Source organism: Bufo gargarizans, unplaced genomic scaffold (genome assembly GCF_014858855.1).
Source record: "Bufo gargarizans isolate SCDJY-AF-19 unplaced genomic scaffold, ASM1485885v1 original_scaffold_1782_pilon, whole genome shotgun sequence".
In the NCBI taxonomy this organism is placed as follows: domain Eukaryota; kingdom Metazoa; phylum Chordata; class Amphibia; order Anura; family Bufonidae; genus Bufo; species Bufo gargarizans.
Genome location: NW_025334513.1, coordinates 51,752 through 77,372, shown reverse-complemented (window position 1 = coordinate 77,372; position 25,621 = coordinate 51,752). Strand labels below are relative to the sequence as shown.

The following is a 25,621-nucleotide window of genomic DNA, read 5'->3' as shown; positions in this document are numbered from 1 at the left end:
GCAGAGGAATTTCCACCCACAGAGAAACAGGTGCGGGTACCAAGAAGAGGGCAGTTTAAAGATGTGTTGGTCATTTTGGATATGAGATCATTCTTGCAGACAACCCATCGGCAGCCGCCCTCCAGATCCAGCCTGAGGGAACGCCTAGACCGTCAGGTGTCCGACTACATCGAGTTAACGGCCGATGTGGACGCTCTGAGAAGCGGGGAACCCCTGGAGTACTGGCTGTGCAGGCTTGATCTGTGGCCAGAGCTGGCATAATTTGCCATGGAACTCTTCACTTGCCCCTCGTCGAGTCTCCTGTCCGAAAGGACGTTCAGCGCAGCAGGGGGGATCGTGACCAATAAGCACACTCGCCTAGCGTACGACAGTATCGACTACCTCACATTTCTAAAAATGAATGAGGCGTGGAACTCGGAGGAATGACGTGTGATTGAATTTCCTCATGCCAGCCCACACATATCCGCCAACACACAGAACAAAGAATGGTCCTTGTCTTATGTATATACAGCGGTATAAAAGACCTTTTCTGTCAGATGAATGCAAATTTTTAGGGCCTGTACTGGCCTAGAATACAATTTGTATCCAGTGACCGCCTAATGTACCTCCAGCCACATCATAAATTCTTTTCTGTTAGGTGAATGACTCATTTTTGGGGCATGTACTGGCCTACAGTAAAATTTTTAGCCGGTGACTGCCTACTGTACCTCCAGCCACATCATCACAAGTTCTTTTCTGTCAGGGAAATGCCTAATTTTTGGCCTACAGTAAAATTGTTATTCGGTGACCGCCTAATGTACCTCCAGCCACATAATCACTTGTTCTTTTCTGCCAGGTGAATGCCTAATTTTTGAGGCCTGTACTCCCGTAGCCGAAAAAAAATAAAATTCTAGGCTCCAGCTCCTCACATTTTTGAGAGTTTCCTTTAAGACGCAAAAAAATGGCCCCTGATTAAAATACATATTTTTTGTGGGATTCTTTGCCATTGATCCCCCTCTGGTACGTTACTGTCCATGTTGTGGGACTAGTTGTGCACTTCTAGTAAGTATTTGGTGGCTGCAAATATGACCTGAAGGTTTTTCAGGTTCGCCTGCCATTAAAATGAAGGGGGCCCGCCTTGAACGTGTGGTTCGCGAACATTTGATCGCAAACGCTCATTCACATTCGCGAAACGTCCCGACCTATGTTCGTCCATCACTAGTTATGACCCAATCCTGGAATATAAAAGGAGGGGCTGCCTAATCCTAACAATAATTTTGATATCTGGATACCTCTATCACCATAATCCCCCTGTGAACCTCTGGATGAGGTCCCACATACATACCTAGTCTTGTAATCAGTGGATCCATACTTCAGTTCCCTCCCTGATAAGGTTCTTTGATATCTGTAGTCAAGTCTTCTCCTTCCAGTGTCTACTATGAGCTGTCAACGAATAAGGAATATAATCCCTATTCCCTCGATCTTCCCGGATGTCCTGAGATCTACTTATCCTGGAGTAAAGGAAGGTTGATATTTCCATAAGGAACAATGAGCTGAAGAGCCGCCATACGTACCCTGGGTAGATAGTTCTTGGATGCCATTAGACGGTTAGAGTGGTGTCCACAGCTTGGGGTGATAAAGTCTAATCCTGCTAGATCAAATTTTTGCGAGTAGCATGTGGCTTGCACTGTATGTTAAATTTACAGTGCTCACAAGAGACTGCTCTGTGGTGGTCTATTTGAGTTCCACCACAAGATGGCCTTCTCTATGGTGGTATTTCTTCCCCATTCTCGTGCTGCTGGTTAGGACATAAGAGAATGATTTCTAACATTAATATGTTTTCCCTTAGTCCTAAGAGCAGCACAAGCTTCCCTCCCTAAGCATGTTACTTCTTTATAGTTATCAGGAGTCAGAAGAGGAAACACCTGTGTCGCAGGCGGTAGCCTTGCTCACTGAGCTACCGGCTACTCAGGGCGGCTCCACTCCTGAACCTGGTGAATAGTCTCCTAGTCTTGGATAGTCTCTGCTCGTTTTGCCTAATCAGCCACAGCTTGGAACTTCCTATATACCCAGACCTCGACACTCCCTCCAGATTATTGTGCTTCCTGCCTCTAGCTAGCTCCTGAGCGGACTCCTAAACTGCTGTGCTTACCTGTTATCCTCCCGGACTGTTATTCAACGCTGCTTGCTTCCGCTACTCCAGATAGTCTCAGCCATTGGACTCCTTACCTGCCTTCCAGGCCTAGACGATTCCTCATTTCAGGTGAGCAATTGTGACATCACTCTTACAATAATATACACAGGGTAGGAGGAGCTCGGAGTCCTTCTATAGGCTCTGCGGTCTATAATTAATTAGTAATCAATGTATTAGACACTCCATCTGTCCTACTAGTACAGAAATATCCCATTATTGTGCTGCTGTTAGGGCTAATGGAAAACAGATTAACGTTAGAAATGAACATGTAAGTAGCTCCACTGAACAGCCTGTAATAAATCTCACAGCGCAGTGACGGTCTGTGAGATCTCATGAGGTAACAGAACTTCTGGGGGCGCACTGCCCGGATCTTGCCCATGCACCCTGATAACAGTGTATGGCCACACACAGCGGCGATACCCCCGGTCAGAACCGGCCATGCTCTACAATAACTGCACGATGGGGGGGCAGCCACGATTAACAGAACTAGAGTATGGAGGTGTCTCTGTGGAGTAATAAACCGCCTCTGCTGGATCCTGTCTGAGGTAAAGCAGAACTGCTGATCAGCGAGGGGGGGGGGGCACCGATCACAACCAGTCATGAGGAGAGGCCACTGATGGTGAAATCCTGGAGTGCCCCTTTAAACCACTCATCTTTCACGCCAATCGGTATTTTTCGTTTACTTTCTACAAATTCATAAATTTAAAATGTGAGACGGCAAAAAAGCCTGAAATGTTGGCACAAATTAACCCAGAATTCGGGTGCAGTCGCCAGAATTACGGACACCCGCGAATCGGATTCTAGCGTCTCCTCTCCTTGTGGGAAGGGGTGGAAGTGGGGCCCCACCGCTGCCACTTGTCTCTGGGGCCCTGATTCCCATCAGGGGCTGGTGATGAGGAGGCCCGGACAAGTCTGGGTTCACGGAGAGGCGAAGGACAAAAATAACAGAAGCGCGCGGGGAGCCCGCAGGGTACGGGGACCTGCCTCGTTACCGCGGCTCTCCAGTATACGGCGTCTCTCTGCCAGCGAGGTATTATATATCTGTCCCCTGTGGGAGGGGCTTATAGGTGCACCGCCCCCAGCTTCCATATAAGGAGAGGACTCCACCTGCTGGTAGTAACAGGAGACAGAACCAATCCTGTCATGGACTGAGGCTAATAAGGGCTCAGGGCCCCAAAGTCCACATTAGTAGGGCCCCAGCTATCCTGTGGACCTCGCCTCTGACAAGCCGGGCTCCTCAGGCTCAGCCTACACCGGCCAGGTCTCTAGGGAGCCGCCTGCGAGGGGCGCTGTCCCTGCAGCGCTGGCAGAACAATCAAACATGGCGACTCCTGCGCGTAATGACGTCACAGAGTTGTCACGCTGCAGTTCAAGACGACAGGAAGGGGCGGAGCTATTCGCTTGTGTCCGTCAATCGCGCTCTGTCCAATCAGAGAACAGCGACTACATTTCTCTTTCTTATTGGCTGAAGACGCCAGCACAGAATAACAGCTGCTAAATGGCAAAGTCCGGCTAATGGGCGGGGCCTGCTGTAAAACTGTCCAATGACAATCGACAGGAGGCGGAGATAAAAAGCGACGAGCAATCCGTCTGCAGCCTGGTGTGAGTGACAAGCCTGTCCACCAATCAGCGAGCAGATCCGCCGAGACATGCGGAAAAGTGACAGGTCCACCGAGGAAGCAAGAGACAGCAGAAGAGAGTGTGAGAACTGAGAAGAACAAAGTGTGAGGCAGTAGAGTATACAGCGAGACTGCAGAGTGTGAGACAGAGGAGACTGCAGAGTGTGAGACAGAGGAGACTGCAGAGTGTGAGACAGAGGAGACTGCAGAGTGTGAGACAGCGGTGTATACAGAGGAGACTGCAGAGTGCGAGAGACAGAGAGGAGACTGCAGAGTGTGAGACAGAGGAGACTGCAGAGTGTGAGACAGAGGAGACTGCAGAGTGTGAGACAGCGGTGTATACAGAGGAGACTGCAGAGTGCGAGAGACAGAGAGGAGACTGCAGAGTGCGTGAGACAGAGAGGAGACTGCAGAGTGCGTGAGACAGAGAGGAGACTGCAGAGTGCGTGAGACAGAGAGGAGACTGCAGAGTGCGTGAGACAGAGAGGAGACTGCAGAGTGCGTGAGACAGAGAGGAGACTGCAGAGTGCGTGAGACAGAGAGGAGACTGCAGAGTGTGTGAGACAGAGAGGAGACTGCAGAGTGTGTGAGACAGAGAGGAGACTGCAGGGTGTGTGAGACAGAGAGGAGACTGCAGAGTGTGTGAGACAGAGAGGAGACTGCAGGGTGCGAGAGAGAGAGGAGACTGCAGAGTGCGAGAGAGAGGAGACTGCAGAGTGCGAGAGAGAGGAGACTGCAGAGAGGAGACTGCAGAGTGCGTGAGACAGAGAGGAGACTGCAGAGTGTGTGAGACAGAGAGGAGACTGCAGGGTGTGTGAGACAGAGAGGAGACTGCAGAGTGTGTGAGACAGAGAGGAGACTGCAGGGTGCGAGAGAGAGAGGAGACTGCAGAGTGCGAGAGAGAGGAGAGACTGCAGAGTGCGAGACAGCGGTGTGAGACAGAGGAGAGACTGCAGAGTGTGAGACAGAGGAGAGACTGCAGAGTGTGAGACAGAGGAGAGACTGCAGAGTGTGAGACAGAGGAGAGACTGCAGAGTGTGAGACAGAGGAGAGACTGCAGAGTGTGAGACAGCGGTGTATACAGAGGAGACCGCAGAGTGTGAGAGAGAGAGAGGAGACCGCAGAGTGTGAGAGAGAGAGAGAGGAGACCGCAGAGTGTGAGAGAGAGAGAGAGAGGAGACCGCAGAGTGTGAGAGAGAGAGAGAGAGAGAGAGAGAGAGAGAGAGAGAGAGAGGAGACCGCAGAGTGTGAGACAGCAGTCTCCTCTGTATACACCACTGTCTCACACTGTGCAGAGTGTGAGACTGCGCGGTGTGAGACAGTGGAGACTGCGCGGTGTGAGACAGTGGAGACTTCCCCCGCGCGGCGCCGGCCTCCTGTGGGCTGTAGCCTCCCCTCCCGCGCGGCGCCGGCCTCCTGTGGGCTGTAGCCTCCCCTCCCGCGCGGCGCCGGCCTCCTGTGGGCTGTGAAGACTGATGATTTCTCTTATTTTCTAGGGATCGTTCCAGAATCTTGTGGCAATGGAGGCATCTACAAGAAGTGGGGTGAGGGGTGACCCCGTATTATACCGATCAGTCACATGACCCCCAGTTTACCGGAATGTCCTGTCATCCGGATGCTCTTGTTGTATGACCTGTAGATGATGACCCCCACTATACGCCTGTGTATTTCATATAGGTGATATTCTCGGGTGACTGGTTGCCGGGGGATGGGTGCATTCACTCTTCTTTTCTTTCAGACGATCGGTGAGCTCCTCCTGGCACTCTATGAGATGGGCTTCGATGAGTCTCAGGTTCAGGCCGCGCTCCGGGCCGGATGCTTCAGGGTGCAGGACGCAGCAGAGTGGTGAGTGACGCGTGCAGGGGGCGCACTGTGACGGTGCGGTAGACAAGAGTCTGGTCAGTGACCTGTGGTACACGGAGCACAACGTGGGGCCGTCTCGCGCAGCTGGGGCGTCGCCTGCCGGGCCGTCTCGCGCAGCTGGGGCGTCGCCTGCCGGGCCGTCTCGCGCAGCTCACTGCTGTCTATTTAGCCCCCAGGGGCACCTGACTTGCTATGCTGACTGCCGATGGCTGATGACAATTATCTATTGTGAGGGGGTGAAGATGGGCTCACAGCGCCTCTTGTCTCTACCCCTGTGGGGCCCCCGCAGGGTCCATTTATAGGGTTATCAGTGTGCAGCACTGTCATGTCCTTTGTGTTGCAGGATCCTGCAAGGCGGTCAGCCCCGGGGAACGCTCCTCGCCCAGCAGGCAGCAGAGCCAGGAGCCGTGGCCGCCTTCAATCCCCCCTTAGAAGGAGGAGGGGAGATATCTCAGGAGTCCTCCTCCTCAGGTCAGACCACATGATGTCCCCTCCAGACCGCAATCATTCATTCCCTCCAAATGTAATCAGAGAGCGTGGCTGCGTTTCCAGCATGTGTGAGTGTATGTCCTGAGGGAGCGTCAGAGAGCCTGGGAGTTGTCCTCACCACGAGCGGAATCTACTCCTGAACCTGAAGAGGCGGGAAAAGAAAGTTCACTGGCTAATTATCCATGCGGCCGGCCATTGTGTCCTGATCCACTGTGAATAACCGGGCACACAAATAATGGCTGGTCTAGGATGTGTGGTGTCGGTGGGTGACCCGGCTGGTCTAGGATGTGTGGAGTCGGTGGGTGACCCGGCTGGTCTAGGATGTGTGGTGTCGGTGAGTGACCCGGCTGGTCTAGGATGTGTGGAGTCGGTGGGTGACCCGGCTGGTCTAGGATGTGTGGAGTCGGTGGGTGACCCGGCTGGTCTAGGATGTGTGGTGTCAGTGAGTGACCAGGCTGGTCAGAAGATGTGTGGAGTCGGTGGGTGACCCGGCTGGTCTAGGATGTGTGGTGTCAGTGAGTGACCAGGCTGGTCAGAAGATGTGTGGAGTCGGTGGGTGACCCGGCTGGTCAGAAGATGTGTGGAGTCGGTGGGTGACCCGGCTGGTCTAGGATGTGTGGAGTCGGTGGGTGACCCGGCTGGTCTAGGATGTGTTGGTTGGAGGTCGTGTGTTCTCGTTCCCTCAGTTTGTCGTACATTATTAAACGCTTTTTGATGATGGTAGGGATGCCATTCCCCACACCCGCTGACGTCCTCCATCTCTTCCAGGATCCCCATCATCTCCAGAGCTCCAGCCACTGCCCAGCTCCCGGCGCATGGAGCAAAGGAGAGAGTATGAGGAGAGGCACAGTGCCAGCCTGGCGCGAGAGGTGATGGAGGAAAAACGCACCAAGAAGAAGGTGGGCTGAAGGAAATGACCTGTCACACGGACATGGCCTCATTGCTGCCCCCTGCTGGTCCACAGCATGCTGTGCTGCATTGTAGGGGATGTAGTGTCTGCACCAGTCAGACAATGATGGTGGCTCGGCTCAGCTCATCCTGTGATTGGAGCATAACTGAATGGTGCTCTGGATACAACTGCAACATATGTCATGATGTCATGACTGCAGATCTAGAAGTGACAAGAGTATGCTTTATGTAACAGCAGAATTGTGACTACAGCTCTGGAGGTGGCTGGGGTATAAGTCCTAATGTAGCAGCACTAAAGGTAACAGGAGTGTAAGTCATCATATAGCAGCAGACATGATGGATAAGACAAGGAGTCGTGCTGAGTTTTCTGGGCAGGTTTATTAACCCCCTCAGTGCCTCTCAGCAGTGTGGGATATCTGGGGATTCCGGTATGTACTGGGGAGTTTCTTATCATGTGATCCTCATTTCACAGGATCGGGATCTTGTGCTTCGGCGTATTGCTGAGGACCGGCAGATGCAACAGGACAAGGATAAAATGGCGTCGGCAGTGGGTGAGCAGCAAGAGACCCAAGGACACCTAACCGCCCGCCCAGCCGCCCACAATCACTGCGCCCTGATGGTAAGTGCAGGCAGCGCAGAGGAGCATTATATTGTGTGCCCCCTGTATGATGGATGGAGTGTGCGCCCCCTGTATGATGGATGGGGTGTGCGCCCCCTGTATGATGGATGGGGTGTGCGCCCCCTGTCTGGATGGGGCCCTTGCTCGGGCAAATCCTATTTGTGAACATGGAGGTCCGGAGACCGCTAATCTGCAGTCTTTCCTGGCTACCTTACTGCTGGTCTTTGAAGAGCCCGGCCGCACGTCCTCCACTGCATCAACTCTGTTGCGTCTACGACAGGGTTCCTCGTCTGTGGGTCAGTACGCCATCCAGTTTCATACCCTGGCTGCCGAACTTGCATGGAACAATGAGGCTCAACTGGCGGTGTTCTGGGAGGGCCTTTCTGACTGGATTAAGGATGAATTAGCTGGTCGCGACCGTCCGTCTACTCTGACCTGACCACCTTGGCCACAAGGATAGATATGCGTTTCAGGGAACGTTCTAAGGAGGTCGCAGGCACCAGAAGACCACCTTGTTTGGCTCCATCCTTCTAGAGGCTGGTTCTTCCTCTAGTGTCCACCCCATCTGAAGAGCCCATGCTAATAGAGCGCCTTGATTGTCTGACCAGAAATGTTTACGCCGCAAAAACTTTCAGTTCTGGTGACTTTCTCTCACAAGGGAGTCACACTGTCTGGGCCTGCATTCCTGGACTCTGGGTCAGCCGGTAACTTCATTCAGCAAGTTCTGGTCCATCAGTACCGGCCCCCTACCATCCGTCTAGAAAGGCCTCTGTCAGTGGCTTCTGTAAATGGACTGCCACTTCCCGAACCTGTGCTCTGTTACTATGCCCCTTAAGTTGTGAACAGGGGTTCTGCACTCTGAGATGATCTCCTTCTATGTGCTGCCAGCGTCCGTGAATTCGGTTATCCTTGGTCTTCCCTGGCTGCGTCAGCGCACTCCAGTCTGATTCTGCGTTGGGGATCTTCCTGCCAGTCCACCTGCCTATCAGAGGTCCGACCTGCTTCCTCGCCTACTGTACCTGAAGACCTGCCTGGACTTCCGCAGCAGTATGCCAGTTTTGCGGATGTCTTCAGTAAGGGCTCATGCACATGATCGTTGTTGTTTAGCGGGCTATTGTTCACGGATCTGTTGTTCCGTATCATTTTTTTTTAATCTTTTATTTTTTTCTCTGATTTAAGTCCTCTTTCGTTATTCCACAAAACATCCGTATGGTGTTCGTATGTGATTTGTTTTTTGCGGATCAGAAACGGTAACTTATTAATCACCAAACACATGAGCAATATGGGCTGGGCATAGCATTTCTACAGTATGGATCCGTGGAATACCGTGATGTGTTCTGTATTTTTTGCGGACCCATTGACTTGAATGGGGCCTTGGATCGTGATTTGCGGACAATAATGGGACATGCACAACTTTTTTGCGATACGGAAACTGAATGCACACTGTGTACCTTCCGTTGTTTTTGTGGACCCAATGAAGAGAATGGTTCCGCATACGGTCCGCAAAAAACCCCGAACGGAAGCAAAAAGAAAAATACGTTTGTGTGCATGAGCCCTAAGAAAGAGGCCGAGACCCTGCCTCCTCATCGTCCTTATGATTGTCCGATTGACCTTCGGCCTGGTGCCGCCACTCCTCGCGGTCGCGTCTACGCACTCTCACTTCCTGAGACCCAAGCGATGTCTGATTACATCAAGGAGAATCTCAAGAGGGGGTTTATCTGGAAATCTCCTTCACTAGCTGGTACCGGGTTCTTACGGCCCTGTGTCGACTATCGAGGTCTGAATAAGGTCACAGTCAAGAACCGATGCCCTCTTCTGCTAATCTCCGAACTCTTTGACAGGATCCGGGGAGCTATGGTCTTAACAAAATTCGACCTGCGCGGCGCCTACAACCTTATCCGCATTCAAAAGGGTGATGAGTGGAAGACTGCTTTCAACACTCATGATGGACACTACGAGTATCTCGTCGTGCCCTTCGGTCTGTGCAATGCTCCCGCGGTATTCCATGATTGGCAAACGATATCTTCCGGGACTGCTCTGTCAGCGCGATAGTGTACCTGGACGATATACTGATCTATTCTCCAGATTTTACCACTCACTGGAGGCGTGTACGTTTAATTTTACAGCGGATGAGAGAGAATCGACTGATAAATCTACCGTACCGTTCCTCGGGTACATCCTCTCTGATGCCGGGTTGCAGATGGATCCTGAAAAACTGAATGCAGTAATGGACTGGCCCTGCCCACAGGGTCTTCGTGCTATACAGCGCTTCCTTGGATTTGCTAATTTCTGTCGTCAGTTCATCCCAAATTTTTCATCTTACATCTCCGATCTCTGCTCTTACTAAAAAAGGGTGAATACCAGAGTCTGGACTCCTGAGGCAGAGGCCGCCTTCGTCCAATTAAAGATGCTTTTTTCTGCACCTGTTCTGCGACATCCCGATGTCTCCCGCCAATTCTTTTTAGAAGTGGACGCCTCCTCCATAGGAGCCGGTGCTATTTTACTACAGAAAGGTTCCAAGGGCAAGATGTTTACATGTGGATTCTCCTACACACCAAAACTATACACAGCACCAATTGATATTAAATCTATATATATTTTATGAATCACTTCATAGATAAAATTAAAAAAATTAAAATGGTGGCATACATATACATGAAAGAAATAACGGACACTGGTTCATTATACATAAAAAATACAGGCTCCCAGAAATATGATGTTGGTGTGGACAGCATAACAATGGAATTGGTCAAAGAAAGACCTTCGTAATAACTCCAGTGCAGATGCAAACCAGAAGGAAGGATAAAATAAACTGCCCCATAAGACATAAATATAAAGTGCCTAGTGCAAAATAGCTAATACCAAAACCATATGGGAGTATGTCCTAAAATAAATACAAACCAGTATGAGTTGAGTCCCGACTTGTGTTTCCTCAGGGGATTCTCCTCCAAGCTCTTCTCCCCTGCTGAGAGGAATTACTGTATAGGAGACGGAGAGCTTCTGGCCATAAAACTTGCCTTGGAGGAGTGGCGTTATCTATTGGAGGGGGCCCAGCACCCAGTGATGATCTTCACCGACCACAAGAACCTTACATATCTGCAGACTGCCCAGCGTTTGAACCCTCGCCAAGCCAGGTGGGCACTTTTTTTTTTCCCGTTTTGATTTTGAGCTTCACTTTTGCCTGGCTGAGAAGAACATCAAGGCGGATGCTCTGTCTCGGTCATTTGACTTCTCCGACCAGCAGGAGGAGCCCCAGTACATTGTAGATCCTGCTCGCTTGATCACAGTGGCTCCCTGTAGGACATTTGTGCCATTTGCCAAGAGAAAACGTATTCTAGCTTGGGGGCACAACTCCAAACTGGCTGGTCACGCAGGGATCTGCAAGACCACAGAACTTTTGTCTCACCACTACTAGTGGCCCACACTGTCTAAGGATGTGCGTGAATATGTGTCTGCCTGCACCATCTGTGCTCAGAATGAAGTCTCCAGGACCAAACCACCTGGGCTGTTACCTCTTCCTGTTCCTGATGCCCCATGGCAACATATTGCCATGGACTTTGTTACAGATCTGCCCTTCTGCCGGATGTACAGCTATATGGGTGGACTGATTCTCCAAGATGGCGCACTTCGTTCCTTTGGCTGCTGAACTTGCTAAACTGTTTGTGAGACACATATTCTGCTTACATGGTCTACCTTGGCATATTGTTTCCGATTTGCAGAGTCCAGTTTACCTCTAAGCTCTGGAGAGCTCTTTTCCGGCTGCTCGAAATTGAGTTGGACTTCTCTTCCAGTTATCATCCCCAGACCAATAGGCAAGTAGAGCGGGTCAATCAAATATTAGTGAACTATCGCCTGCATTTTGTTTCGGCCCAACACAACAACTGAGTACAATTGCTACCTTGAGCTGAATTCTCATACAACAACCACTCTAGTGAGTCTACTGGATCCACTCCATTCTTTGTCATTTATGGACAATACCCTCGTACTCCTCTCCCTGTTCCTACATCTCCTGGGGTACCAGCTGCGGATTCCTCTTGTACAGATTTTTTGAAGATTTGTCGTGACGCAAAGGACTGCATCAACAAAGCGGTAACTCGCATGAAAGCGAATGCAGACAAGAGAAGAAGAAAACCGCCTCAGTTCTCGTCTGGAGATAAGGTATGTCTCTCCTCCAAAAACATCTGCTTAAGGGTTCCCAGTTACAAGTTTGCTCATAGGTTCCTTGGACCCTTTGAAGTATTGAGGATTGGTGACCTATAAGTTACATGTAAAAATGTATACTAGTAAATCAGGGTGCTTCTTAATTGGAGGAATTCAGGTATAAAACAATACAGGCGAGGCATAGGGCTGGCTTCTCCAGTCTCCTCCCTGGCAGAAGAAGAGTTTGATGCTGAGGAAATGCCTGAGCTAGCTGTCCCCCTCTCTCCGAAGGCTGGCATCCTGGTCAAGGGCCCACGGTCTGTAGCTCAGTAATCCGGATGGCTTCTTGGTCAAAGGGCTGTTGACCCATGGTCTGTGGCTCAGCATCCCCAGCTCAGCGTCTTCTTCTGGTCACTCAGTAGTCTGGCAGAGTCTCCCCTCCAAGCACTGCTCCCTAACTGCAGAACACTAGGGTCTCTGACTGCTCTCCTTATATACCATTTCTAGCTAGACTGGAACGTTCTAGTGGGAGAGGTTGAGTGGAGAAACTCGGCACAAACAGATACAATGTTTCAGCTTCCGTCTGGTATAGACTTAAATTAGAGCTTCAATGATCCTCAATGGCAATGACAGAGCAGTTTTTCCAGACAAAAACAAGTCTCCAGACATAACAACAGAGCTAAACCAGACAGTCACAAGGTCAGGCTGTCTTTTTTTTTTTTTTTTTTTTGGGTGGTAAACAAGTCTGGGTTTTCCCTCCAAAACATGCTCTTCTTTAAACCCTATGGCAGGTGTGGAAAATTACCAGCTTTTCAATCAAAGTCCTAACAGTCTCTCATAAAGTATTCATTAACCCTTTCCACAGAGCCATGTAAATACAGTGATAATGAACAGGATATATATCACAACATATAAAATGCAGGTACACAGTATTAAACAGTATGTTAACCCTTTCAAGAGAAATAAAGTAAGAAGTTTTAACTTTGCATAAGGGATATAAGCAAATGTCAAAGTACTCCCTGCTCTAGGGCACTACACTCCTTGCAGACGTCTTCCAGGTCTCTAAGATTCCTGAGACGTCTTGCACGCTCTGCTCTTTTGAGGCATTTTCCTCCTTTTTCTCCTTGCAGACGTCTTCCAGTTTTGTGAGGTTACTTGGCCATCTTGCATGCTCTGCTCTTTTGAGGGATTTTCCTCCATACTTCCTTGCAGATGTCTTCCAGTTCTGTGGGATTACGGGGCCATCTTGGATGTTCTGCTCTTTTGAGGGATTTTCCTCCATTCCACCTTGCAGACGTCTTCCAGTTCTGTGAGGTTCCTGGGCTATCTTGCATGCTCTGCTCTTTTTAAGGTCTATCTACAGATTTTCAATGATGTTCAGATCAGGGGACCGTGAGGGCCACGGTAAAACCTTCAGCAGATCAGGGGACCGTGAGGGCCACGGTAAAACCTTCAGCAGATCAGGAGACTGTGAGGGCCACGGTAAAACCTTCAGCAGATCAGGGGACCGTGAGGGCCACGGTAAAACCTTCAGCAGATCAGGGGACCGTGAGGGCCACGGTAAAACCTTCAGCAGATCAGGGGACCGTGAGGGCCACGGTAAAACCTTCAGCAGATCAGGGGACCGTGAGGGCCACGGTAAAACCTTCAGCTTGCACCTTTTGAGGTAGTTTATGGTGGATTCTGAGGTGTGTTTAGGATCATTATCCATTTGTATTAGCAATCTTTTCTTTCCCCCCCCCCCCCCCCCCCCCAGCTTTTTCACAGTTATGTTTGCTTCCAGAATTTGCAGGAATTTCATTGAAGCCATTCTTCCCTCTACCTGTGAAATATTGCCTGCGCCATTTGCTGCAACACAATGATCCCCCCCCCCCGCCTTCCCATGCTTAATGTTTGAAGGGGTGTTCTTCTCATGAAATTCTGGGCCTTTTTTTCTCCACACATACCTTTTTGCTCGTTGTGGCCACAGAGCTTTATTTTACCCTCATCCGTCCTCAGGACTTGTTTGCAGAACACATCAGGCTTATTTAGAAGTTCTTTTGTTGAATGTTGTGGTGAGGACGCAGGAGAGGTTTTATTCTGATGACTCTTCTATGAAGTCCATATAGAACAATGTCCCATAACTTCAGCGTCTGCTAAACCTTCCTGAAGGTCTTTTGCAGTCTAGCGAGGTTCTGATTTGCCTTTCTAACAATCCTACCAGCAGCTGTCTCTGACATTTTTCTTGGTCTCCCAGACCTTCTCTTCACCTCTGCTGTTCTTGTTAAAGGGGTTGCCCAAGTTATTTTTATTGATAACTTAACTTATCCTCAGGGTCATCAATATCAGATCGGTTAGGGGTCTGACACCCCTGCTGATCAGCTGGTTGAAGAGAAAGCACTCGCCATGCCAGCGCTGTCTTGCAGTCGTCTTCTAGGCTCTGCTCTTTTGAGGGATTTTCATCCATACTTCCTTTCAGATGTCTTCTACTTCTGTCAGATTCCTTGGCCGTCTTGCATGCTCCGCTCTTTTGAGAGATTCTCCTCCATTCCTCCTTGCAGACGTCTTCCAGTTCTCTGAGATTCCTGGGTCATCTTGCAGGTCTTTTGAGGTCTAACAGTTTTTCTTTGATCAGGTCAGTTGTCATGTATGACGACGGGTCATGTATGATGTCAGTTGTCATGTATGACGAGTCATGTATGATGTGTCAGTGGTCATGTATGATGTGTCATGGTTATGTCACATACGATGTGTCGTTGATCATGTGCTGTTCCTCTGCAGGTGCGTCTTCCCTCCGGACAGTCGGTGCGGCTGGGTCTGCCGGGTGACTCTCGGCTGCAGAGCGTATGTGATCATGTGCACGCTCTGCAGCCGGCGCTGGCCCCCTGCCGCTTGTTGCAGACGTTTCCCACCAGACACTTTACAGAACAGGACCTACCCCGCAGCCTCCAGGAGCTGGGACTGACCCCCAATGCCACCCTGTGTGTGCACCCCGGAAACCCACCCACCGGGAACCCACCCACCCCAGAGCCCCCTGAGTCTTCCCTGCAGCCCCCCATGTGCAAAACAGATGAGCTGATGATGCAAGGAGAGCGACTGCGACCCATCCTCCGCTCCCCGGCCCAAGCTGTGGCCCATGACGTCCACATGAGGACAGAACCCGCGCTGCAGCATTGCTGGGGTATGTATGCAAAGAAGGAGGGGAGTATATGTCCTCCGAATGTACCTACTTACCAGAGATGTCTGCCCTCTTCATCCTTAGGGCGCGGGCATCGCTTGGTGCCGGAGGAGGAGAGTGGAGCTGAGGAGGAAGAAGAGGGAGGAGCAAGTAATGAAGGTGGGTGTTTTATAGCAGCTTACAGATTCAGGTCCCCCCCAGGGTCGAGAGCAGTGCCTGTGTCTCGTCTAGTCAGGGCCCCCTAGAATACATAGCTTAAAAAGCACTTCCTTCAAGCGTCTGAAATCCAAAGAAGGACCCCGATTGCCATGGCTGTTCATACCTTGAGGGTCCAGCTATTCACTCCGCTTCATGTGCAAATGAAATGTTGTGTCTCCCCTCCCGCCAGAGATATCCCAGCTAACCTCAGCGTATTGGCATTGCCGCCATATCAGTCCCTCAGGAGGACTTGATGGAGGACAACCTTCTGCTGCCCCCAGTGACCTCACCAACATAGGGCGGATGGTTTGTCCTACGTGACAGACATAACAAGGACAAAAATATCAGAAACGACAAATGTCCAACATGTCCTGAAATGGTAGACGGAGGTCTCGTGCCCTCCGTCCTTCAGGACGTAGAACGACCGCATCCCCTTGGTCAGAACGGCCGCCATGAGTCCTATGACTGCGGTGTAATCTACACACGGGAGATCGCTGACAACGCTCCGCTGGACTTCCATGTTTCTTGATGTCACACAATGAAGGACACGTGACGCGGCACGCGCTGCAGTTTTCCATTCACGCATGGGCTGCTGAGCATGGTAACTGCGGTTTACTGTATTGACGGCAAGAGGCACCGCCATCCTGACTTCTATGCTGTTGTGTAAATACGTAGAGATGTCGCGCAGGGGGAGGCAGTGCCATGTGCAGGTGTCCCCCACGGTGGGGATGGCGCCAGGGCTATGTGTTGTGGAGGGGGGACCGTGCTATATACAGGTGTCGCGCAGGGGGAGGCAGTGCCATGTACAGGTGTCCCCCACGGTGGGGATGGCGCCAGGGCTATGTGTTGTGGAGGGGGGACTGTGCTATATACAGGTGTTGCACAGGGGAAGGCAGCGCCATGTGCAAGTGTCACGCAGGGGGAGGCGGCGGTATGTGCAAATGTTGTGCAGATGTCGCGGGGGGGGGGGGGACGGACGACGACGCTGCTATGTACAGATGTCACGCAGGGGGAAGGTATGAAGGAATAAGCTGCAGGTTTTTAACCCGTTGTATCCGTCCTCCCCATTCAGGTGTGCAGGATGATGGTGTCAGCGCGGAGTCCCACCAGTGGCCAATGAACGGCGTTAGACTCCGGTGAGTGTGGTGTAATGGGGGCATATACTAGAGGGAGACCCGGTATATAGTACAATGGGGGGATATGTATAATGGGGTGATGTATAATTGGGTAAATTCAAGATAAACCACGGCACTCAAGTTCTGTGGCATGAAATTCTTATTTTATTTTGTTCTAATTTTTTTTTATCATCCATCCAGAAGAGATGAGGTCACTGGCCAACGTTCCGGTCCAACCTAGACCTTGTTCATGGCCTTAGACATTATAGATGGTAGTGTGCATGCCACAGAACTTGAGTGCCGTGGTTTATCTTGAATTTACAACATTTTAAAGTACCACTGAGCCCCACCCTAGAGGTGTCCCGTTCAACGCCCTTGTCTAACATATATAATAGGGTGACATATAATAGGGTGATATCCGATGCCCTATGTGTCTCTCAGGCTGTCGCATGACGATGGCTCCTCCCTTCATCCTCCACGTGTCATGGCGAGGGCGGCTGCGGAGATGCGTCAGGAGAGCGTGGAGAGGCCAGAGCCCCCGAGGATCTCCAGGACTTCGGCGGTGTCCACACTGAGGAGCCTGACGCTGCGCCGGGCAATGCCCGTCATCACTGGCAAGTCTGCTGTCATGTCCACCATCTCACAGCCGGTAACACCAGTGTACTGACCGAGCCCCAGACATGACGGGGTTAATATGTCACGTGTATACGGTACTGACGTGTGGTGGGATATGACACGTGTATGTGGTACTGATCACTCCCCCCCCCTCTCCCCACAGCCCCCAGCATGCAGTACCCCGGCTCTCTGTCCGGGCTCACCCCGGATCTGGCGGAGATGATAATTGATTACATGATTAAAGAGCAGCTTCTGCGTCCCAGGACCCTGGAGCTGTTTGCCGGCTGCCCGGTCGGCAGGATCACGCTGAGCTGCTACCCCTACTGCACCAATGACCTGATCCGACAGCTGCGAGGCTTCCCGGGCCTGCGCCGCCTGAGTCTGAGCTCCTCCGGGCTGATCACAGGTACGGCTCGCTGCACCCTACGTCACGTCTCGTCAGCAGCCACATCCTGACCTCCTGCTCTCTCCCCTCAGATCAGGGGCTCAGCGTGGTCCAGCAACTGCAGAAGTTACAGCACCTGAACCTCAGTGCCTGCCGGAACCTGACCGAGTCCTGCCTGCTCCACCTCCGAGGTGACCGCACGCTGTCCTGTGTCCAGTATGTGTATGTGCGCCATACATGTATGGCATGTGTCTGTACCTTCAGTAGGATGTTATGTGTCCTGTGCGTGTCGCTGAGGTACACAGGTGTGTGCAGTGGCCGTGCGTTGGATTATCTTCCACTGTCTGCCTCTAGTTTCTTTAGTGCTTTCCATATGAGCAGAACACCCTGGTTAAGTATCATAGTGTCAGCGGTCCTCTCCCGGTTCCTCGGTCATTATTGTACTCTGTCCGATTCCTCTCTTTCTCTGTCATCGTTGTACTCGGTCTGGTCCCTTTCTCTGTCATTGTTGTGTTGGGGCTGGTTCCTCTCTTGGTCATCGTTGTGCTCGGTCTGATTCCCCTCTGTCATCCTTGTACTCAGTCTGGTCCTGTCTGTCATAGTTGTGCTTGGTCTGGTTCTTCTCGCTTTGTTGTCATTGTACTTGGTACGGTTCTCTTATTGGTCCAGTTCCTCTCTCTCGTTGTGCTTGGTCTAGTTAATCTCTGCCATCGATGTGCTCTGTCTGGTTCCTTTCTGTCCAGTTGCTCTGTAGGCCTGCATTTTCCCTCGGCCCGCTTCCTTTGTCATCACTGCACTTGGTCTGGTTCCTCTCTCTGTCATCGTTGCACTTGGTCTGGTTCCTCTCTCTGTCATCGATGTGCTCGGTCCGGTTCCTCTCTCTGTCATCGATGTGCTCGGTCCGGTTCCTCTCTGTCATCGATGTGCTCGGTCTGGTCCCTCTCTCTGTCATCATTGTGCTCGGTCTGGTTCCTCTCTCTGTCATCATTGTGCTCGGTCTGGTTCCTCTCTCTGTCATCATTGTGCTCGGTCTGGTTCCTCTCTCTGTCATCGATGTGCTCGGTCTGGTTCCTCTCTCTGTCATCGATGTGCTCGGTCTGGTTCCTCTCTCTGTCATCGATGTGCTCGGTCTGGTTCCTCTCTCTGTCATCGATGTGCTCGGTCTGGTTCCTCTCTCTCTCTCTCTCTCTGTCATCGATGTGCTTGGTCTGGTTCCTCTCTCTCTTTCTTTCATCGTTGTGCTTGGTCTGGTTCCTCTCTCTTTCTTTCATCGTTGTGCTTTGTCTGGCTCCCCTGACTTCAATACTTTGTGTTCTGATCACTTCTGGATTTTCGTGTCTCTGTCTCTGCAGGTTTGAAGCATTTGTCCCACCTTGTCCTGGATCAGACCAAGGTCAGCGATGGTGGAATGTGTGACTTCCTGCTGAACACAGACTGTTCACTCACCCACCTGAGTGTCAATCAGACGGCGATCACTGAGCGCACACTCGGCATTTTGGTCCAGCGGAGCCCGGAGCTGAGAGTGCTGAGTGTGAAACACACCCAGGTGGGCATCATCACATTGTGTCTGGGGGATACGTCCTGTGTCGGGTTGTCTCCATGACTCTCGTTATGTTGTCTGTCTCTTAGGTCTCTGACATCTCCCCATTGTGTGGTCTGAAGCATCTGACGACTCTCCATTTAGACAGTACCCGTGTGACTGAGGAGTCACTCCAGGCCGTCTCTTCCCTGCCGGCACTCTCCACACTCACCCTTTCAGGGGTGCAGTCTCTGAGCTCCAATCGGGTGTTGGAGCTTCTATCTGGTGAGTCCAGGAGTGTCGCTCAGGGATGTCTCTCGCTGGTGTCTGTCACTCTGTGGTGTCCCTTGCTTGTGACATTTATTCTTTTTTGTAGTGCTGTCTCACTCAGGTTTCATTCATCAGTGTCTGTCGCTCAGACGTTTTTCTTTCTGTGATGTCTCGGTTAGGGATATGTCTGTCACTCTGGGATGTCTCTCCTTCGGTGATGTCTCCATTGTTATTTCCTCTCTTCTGCCACAGGTCTGTCTCTCACGCGCCTTCTGCTTCCTGGGAGACACAGCCTTTCTGATGTGGGACTCTCACATCTGTCTCGTCTGTGTGGTCTCTTAGAATTAGACTTAACAGATCACACCCAGATCACAGACCATGGCGTGCAGCACATCTCGCAGCTCACAAGGTGAGACCGCTCCATCTCCACACATCAGCAGAGTGTTGGGGGTCGTGTGGGAAAGGACTGTGCGTTCATGGAGGGGTCTGGGAGGGGGACTATGGGGGGTTGTGTGGGAGGGGGACTATGGGGGGTCGTGTGGGAAAGGACTGTGGGTTCATGGAGGGGTGAATTGGGGGTCGTGTGGGAGGGGGACTATGAGGGGTCGTGTGGGAAAGGACTGTGCGTTCATGGAGGGGTCTGGGAGGGGGACTATGGGGGGTTGTGTGGGAGGGGGACTATGGGGGGTTGTGTGGGAGGGGGACTATGGGGGGTCGTGTGGGAAAGGACTGTGGGTTCATGGAGGGGTGAATTGGGGGTCGTGTGGGAGGGGGACTATGAGGGGTCGTGTGGGAAAGGACTGTGCGTTCATGGAGGGGTGTGGGAGGGGGACTATGGGGGGTTGTGTGGGAGGGGGACTATGGGGGGTCGTGTGGGAAAGGACTGGGTTCATGGAGGGGGACTATGAGGGATCGTGTGGGAGGGGGACTATGGGGGGTCGTGTGGGAAAGGACTGTGCGTTCATGGAGGGGTCTGGGACTATGGGGGGGCGTCGTGTGGGAGGGGGACTATGGGGGGTCGTGTGGGAAAGGACTGTGCGTTCATGGAGGGGTCTGGGACTATGGGGGGCGTCGTGTGGGAGGGGGACTATGGGGGGTCGTGTGGGAAAGGACTGTGCGTTCATGGAGGGGTCTGGGAGGGGGACTATGGGGGGTCGTGTGGGAGGGGGACTATGGGGGGTCGTGTGGGAGAGGGACTATGGGGGGTCGTGTGGGAAAGGACTGTGCGTTCATGGAGGGATCTGGGAGGGGGGACTATGGGGGGTTGTGTGGGGAAGGACTGTGCGTTCATGGAGGGGTGTGGGACTATGGGGGGGTGTCGTGTGGGAGGGGGACTATGGGGGGGGTCGTGTGGGAGGGGGACTATGGGGGGGGGGTCGTGTGGGAGGGGGCTGTGAGGGGTCGTGTAGGACGGGGGCTGTGAGGGGTCGTGTAGAACGGGGGCTGTGACGGGTCTTGTGGGAGGGGGCTGTGAGGGGTCGTGTGGGAGGGGGCTGTTAGGGGTCGTGTGGGAGGGGGCTGTGGGTTCATGGAGGGGTCGTGTGGGACGGGGCTATGAGGGGGTCATGTCATGTAGGAGGGGGCTATGAGGGGTTGTGTGGGAGGGGGCTATTGGGGGGGTCGTGTGGGAGGGGGCTATTGGGGGGGGGGGAGTCGTGTGGGGGGGGGGGCTATTGGTTGTTCGTGTGGGAGGGGGGCTATTGGGGGGGTCGTGTGGGAGGGGAGGGAGTAGTGACGGGAGCGCCTCTTATGTGTGTTTTTGGTTCTCCAGGTTGCGTGTCTTGTCCCTGTGTAACACGTCGGTGTCGGACTCTGGACTGCGCCACCTGCAGGGACTGAAGCTGTTGGAGGAGTTAAGTCTGGACCGGACTAAAGTGACGAGCAGAGGGGTGTCCCAGTGCATCCCCCACCTCCCGCACCTCCAGGTTTCTTCATGTGTAGAATGGGGGGATGGGCTGAATGTTAAATTCTCACATCCTTGATGGGCTCCTCCCTAATAATGTGACCGGGGGAGGGGTGCCCCCAGTTATCTCCTGTGTTTAGTCACTGAATTGCGCTCTTCTCTTGGGAAGGTCCTCGGATTGGCGGACACCGGGGTCGGTGACAATGTGTTGAAGCTCGGAGTCCAGAACTGCAAGAACCTCGTGAAAGTCAATTTAAGTCGCACGCGAGTCACCAACAAGGGTGAGTGGAGGTGGGGCTGGAGGGGAGGGGCTCTGATGTTCATAATCGGGGGAGGGGCCCTGTGTGACGGTCGGAAGAGGGATGGGCTCAGTGATAGGGAGGGGCGCAGTGATGGTCGGGGGAGGGACTCTGTTTATTGTCGGGGGAGGGGGCTATGATCATGGTCAGGGGAGGGGCTCTGTGATTTGGTTAGTGGAGCACCTCTGTTGTTCATGGTCAGGGGAGGGGCTCTGTTTATCGTCGGGGGAGGGGCTATGATCATGGTCAGGGGAGGGGCTCTGTTGTTCATGGTCGGGGGAGGGGCTGTGGTCATGGTCAGGTTGAGCGGCTTGTAGCTGAGTTCAGTTTTACGTCCGGTCTGATATCACCATGACACTTGTGCTCCGCCCCAAACGGCCGACTATTAAGTGTATGTACTAATCAGGCCTCCGTTATATAACACTCCATGGCAGTGATTGGGTGACAAAGTCATGTGATTGAACATCATGGATGCCATGTCACTGAGGTTGATGAGGAGAGCAGCGGTGCGGGGGAAGGGAACCACCAGGATTTATCAATCAACGACATCCACATCTTCATGGAATTGATTGATTAGCAATGTCTGCTCTATATCAATGTAACATATACTTGGATTGATTAGCCTTGTCTGTAAGAGAAAGGTGGTGGTGGTGGCGGGGGAGGCAGGGCAGAAGGTGGCGGCGGGGCAGAAGGCGGCGGGGGAGGCAGGAGAGAATGTGGCGGCGAAGCAGAAGGCGGCGGCGGGGGAGGCAGGGCAGAAGGCGGCGGCGGGGGAGGCAGGGCAGAAGGCGGCGGCGGGGGAGGCAGGGCAGAAGGCGGCGGCGGGGGAGGCAGGGCAGAAGGCGGCGGCGGGGGAGGCAGGGCAGAAGGCGGCGGCGGGGGAGGCAGGGCAGAAGGCGGCGGCGGGGGAGGCAGGAGAGAAGGTGGCGGCGGGGGGGAGGCAGGACAGCATGGACATCATCAGCTTCTGATCATGGATCTTTCAGGAAGTGCTGGATGGTTGGAGTGTTCCCTCCCTTGCCTACCAATGGGTTGGGGGGAGTGATGAGAAGACAAAGTGAAGAAGTTGGGTGTAGTAGTTGTTAGTTGCTGTTTTGTACTGGAAGGGTCAGGATCTGATCTGAGGCCAGATCCTGGGACCATGTGTGAGGATCTCCTGATCAGGGAGATGTTTTGAGGCTGTCCCTGAGATATTGTGTTGGATTACAAATGAGTGTTGAGCTCCATCTGCATCGTCTGGCTGCCGTATGAAGGAACCTTAAAACTACGCCCCGTATATGGCTCTGTGTACAGCACTGTGTATAGTGTATGGCTCTGTGTATGGTACAGCACTGTGTATAGCGTGTGGCTCTGTGTACAGCACTGTGTATAGTGTATGGCTCTGTGTACAGCACTGTGTATAGTGTATGGCTCTGTGTACAGCACTGTGTATAGTGTATGGCTCTGTGTACAGCACTGTGTATAGTGTATGGCTCTGTGTACAGCACTGTGTATAGTGTATGGCTCTGTGTACAGCACTGTGTATAGTGTATGGCTCTGTGTACAGCACTGTGTATAGTGTATGGCTCTGTGTATGGTACAGCACTGTGTATAGCGTGTGGCTCTGTGTACAGCACTGTGTATAGTGTATGGCTCTGTGTATGGTACAGCACTGTGTATAGCGTGTGGCTCTGTGTACAGCACTGTGTATAGTGTATGGCTCTGTGTACAGCACTGTGTATAGTGTATGGCTCTGTGTACAGCACTGTGTATAGTGTATGGCTCTGTGTACAGCACTGTGTATAGTGTATGGCTCTGTGTACAGCACTGTGTATAGTGTATGGCTCTGTGTACAGCACTGTGTATAGTGTATGGCTCTGTGTACAGCACTGTGTATGTAGGCTTACTGTGTATAGTGTATGCTCTGTGTACAGCACTGTGTATAGGTGTATGGCTCTGTGTATGGTACAGCACTGTGTATAGCGTGTGGCTCTGTGTACAGCACTGTGTATAGCGTGTGGCTCTGTGTACAGCACTGTGTATAGTGTATGGCTCTGTGTACAGCACTGTGTATAGTGTATGGCTCTGTGTACAGCACTGTGTATAGTGTATGGCTCTGTGTACAGCACTGTGTATAGTGTATGGCTCTGTGTACAGCACTGTGTATAGTGTATGGCTCTGTGTACGGCACTGTGTATAGTGTATGGCTCTGTGTACGGCACTGTGTATAGTGTATGGCTCTGTGTACGGCACTGTGTATAGTGTATGGCTCTGTGTACAGCACTGTGTATAGTGTATGGCTCTGTGTACAGCACTGTGTATAGTGTATGGCTCTGTGTACAGCACTGTGTATAGTGTATGGCTCTGTGTACGGTACAGCACTGTGTATAGTGTATGGCTCTGTGTACAGCACTGTGTATAGTGTATGGCTCTGTGTACAGCACTGTGTATAGTGTATGGCTCTGTGTACAGCACTGTGTATAGTGTATGGCTCTGTGTACAGCACTGTGTATAGTGTATGGCTCTGTGTACAGCACTGTGTATAGTGTATGGCTCTGTGTATGGTACAGCACTGTGTATAGCGTGTGGCTCTGTGTACAGCACTGTGTATAGTGTATGGCTCTGTGTACAGCACTGTGTATAGTGTATGGCTCTGTGTACAGCACTGTGTATAGTGTATGGCTCTGTGTACAGCACTGTGTATAGTGTATGGCTCTGTGTACAGCACTGTGTGTAGTGTATGGCTCTGTGTACAGCACTGTGTATAGTGTATGGCTCTGTGTACAGCACTGTGTATAGTGTATGGCTCTGTGTACGGTACAGCACTGTGTATAGCTCTGTGTACGGTACAGCACTGTGTATAGTGTATGGCTCTGTGTACAGCACTGTGTATAGTGTATGGCTCTGTGTACAGCACTGTGTATAGTGTATGGCTCTGTGTACAGCACTGTGTATAGTGTATGGCTCTGTGTACGGTACAGCACTGTGTATAGCTCTGTGTACGGTACAGCACTGTGTATAGTGTATGGCTCTGTGTACAGCACTGTGTATAGTGTATGGCTCTGTGTACAGCACTGTGTATAGTGTATGGCTCTGTGTACAGCACTGTGTATAGTGTATGGCTCTGTGTACAGCACTGTGTATAGTGTATGGCTCTGTGTACGGTACAGCACTGTGTATAGCGTGTGGCTCTGTGTACAGCACTGTGTATAGTGTATGGCTCTGTGTACAGCACTGTGTATAGTGTATGGCTCTGTGTATGGTACAGCACTGTGTATAGCGTGTGGCTCTGTGTACAGCACTGTGTATAGTGTATGGCTCTGTGTACAGCACTGTGTATAGTGTATGGCTCTGTGTACGGCACTGTGTATAGTGTATGGCTCTGTGTACAGCACTGTGTATAGTGTATGGCTCTGTGTATGGTACAGCACTGTGTATAGCGTGTGGCTCTGTGTACAGCACTGTGTATAGTGTATGGCTCTGTGTACGGTACAGCACTGTGTATAGTGTATGGCTCTGTGTACAGCACTGTGTATAGTGTATGGCTCTGTGTACAGCACTGTGTATAGTGTATGGCTCTGTGTACAGCACTGTGTATAGTGTATGGCTCTGTGTACAGCACTGTGTATAGTGTATGGCTCTGTGTACAGCACTGTGTATAGTGTATGGCTCTGTGTATGGTACAGCACTGTGTATAGTGTATGGTTCTGTGTACAGCACTGTGTATAGTGTATGGCTCTGTGTACAGCACTGTGTATAGTGTATGGCTTTGTGTACAGCACTGTGTATAGTGTATGGCTCTGTGTACAGCACTGTGTGTAGCGTATGGCTCTGTGTATGGTACAGCACTGTGTATAGTGTATGGTTCTGTGTACAGCACTGTGTATAGTGTATGGCTCTGTGTACAGCACTGTGTATAGTGTATGGCTTTGTGTACAGCACTGTGTATAGTGTATGTATGGCTCTGTGTACAGCACTGTGTGTAGCGTATGGCTCTGTGTACAGCACTGTGTATAGTGTATGGCTCTGTGTACAGCACTGTGTATAGTGTATGGCTCTGTGTACGGTACAGCACTGTGTATAGCTCTGTGTACGGTACAGCACTGTGTATAGCGTATGGCTCTGTGTACGGTACAGCACTGTGTATGGCTCTGTGTACGGTACAGCACTGTGTATAGCTCTGTGTACGGTACAGCACTGTGTATAGCGTATGGCTCTGTGTACGGTACAGCACTGTGTATGGCTCTGTGTACGGTACAGCACTGTGTATAGCTCTGTGTACGGTACAGCACTGTGTATGGCTCTGTGTACGGTACAGCACTGTGTATAGCGTATGGCTCTGTGTACGGTACAGCACTGTGTATAGCTC

At 51.7% G+C, this 25,621-nt stretch overlaps 1 protein-coding gene across 2 annotated transcripts in view; it reads left to right on the top strand.

Moving 5' to 3' along the window:
- Positions 1-3,787: 3,787 nt before the first annotated feature.
- The window catches only part of LOC122923640, a 31,268-nt gene continuing 9,434 nt past the window's right edge, over positions 3,788-25,621 (top strand). Inside the window, exons 1-17 of one of the 2 annotated variants that reach the window (XM_044274492.1) lie at positions 3,788-3,897; positions 5,289-5,336; positions 5,531-5,637; positions 5,999-6,126; positions 6,913-7,043; positions 7,526-7,672; positions 14,573-14,972; positions 15,054-15,119; positions 16,240-16,303; positions 16,724-16,896; positions 17,061-17,303; positions 17,375-17,473; positions 18,635-18,828; positions 18,912-19,086; positions 19,324-19,480; positions 20,843-20,996; positions 21,144-21,255. In XM_044274492.1, the coding sequence (XP_044130427.1) occupies positions 5,313-5,336; positions 5,531-5,637; positions 5,999-6,126; positions 6,913-7,043; positions 7,526-7,672; positions 14,573-14,972; positions 15,054-15,119; positions 16,240-16,303; positions 16,724-16,896; positions 17,061-17,303; positions 17,375-17,473; positions 18,635-18,828; positions 18,912-19,086; positions 19,324-19,480; positions 20,843-20,996; positions 21,144-21,255 (2,374 nt within the window). In that variant the 5' untranslated portion in view covers positions 3,788-3,897; positions 5,289-5,312. Of the gene's footprint in view, positions 3,898-5,288; positions 5,337-5,530; positions 5,638-5,998; positions 6,127-6,912; positions 7,044-7,525; positions 7,673-14,572; positions 14,973-15,053; positions 15,129-16,239; positions 16,304-16,723; positions 16,897-17,060; positions 17,304-17,374; positions 17,474-18,634; positions 18,829-18,911; positions 19,087-19,323; positions 19,481-20,842; positions 20,997-21,143; positions 21,256-25,621 lie in introns of both variants that reach the window. The other variant, XM_044274491.1, reaches the window with a different exon arrangement.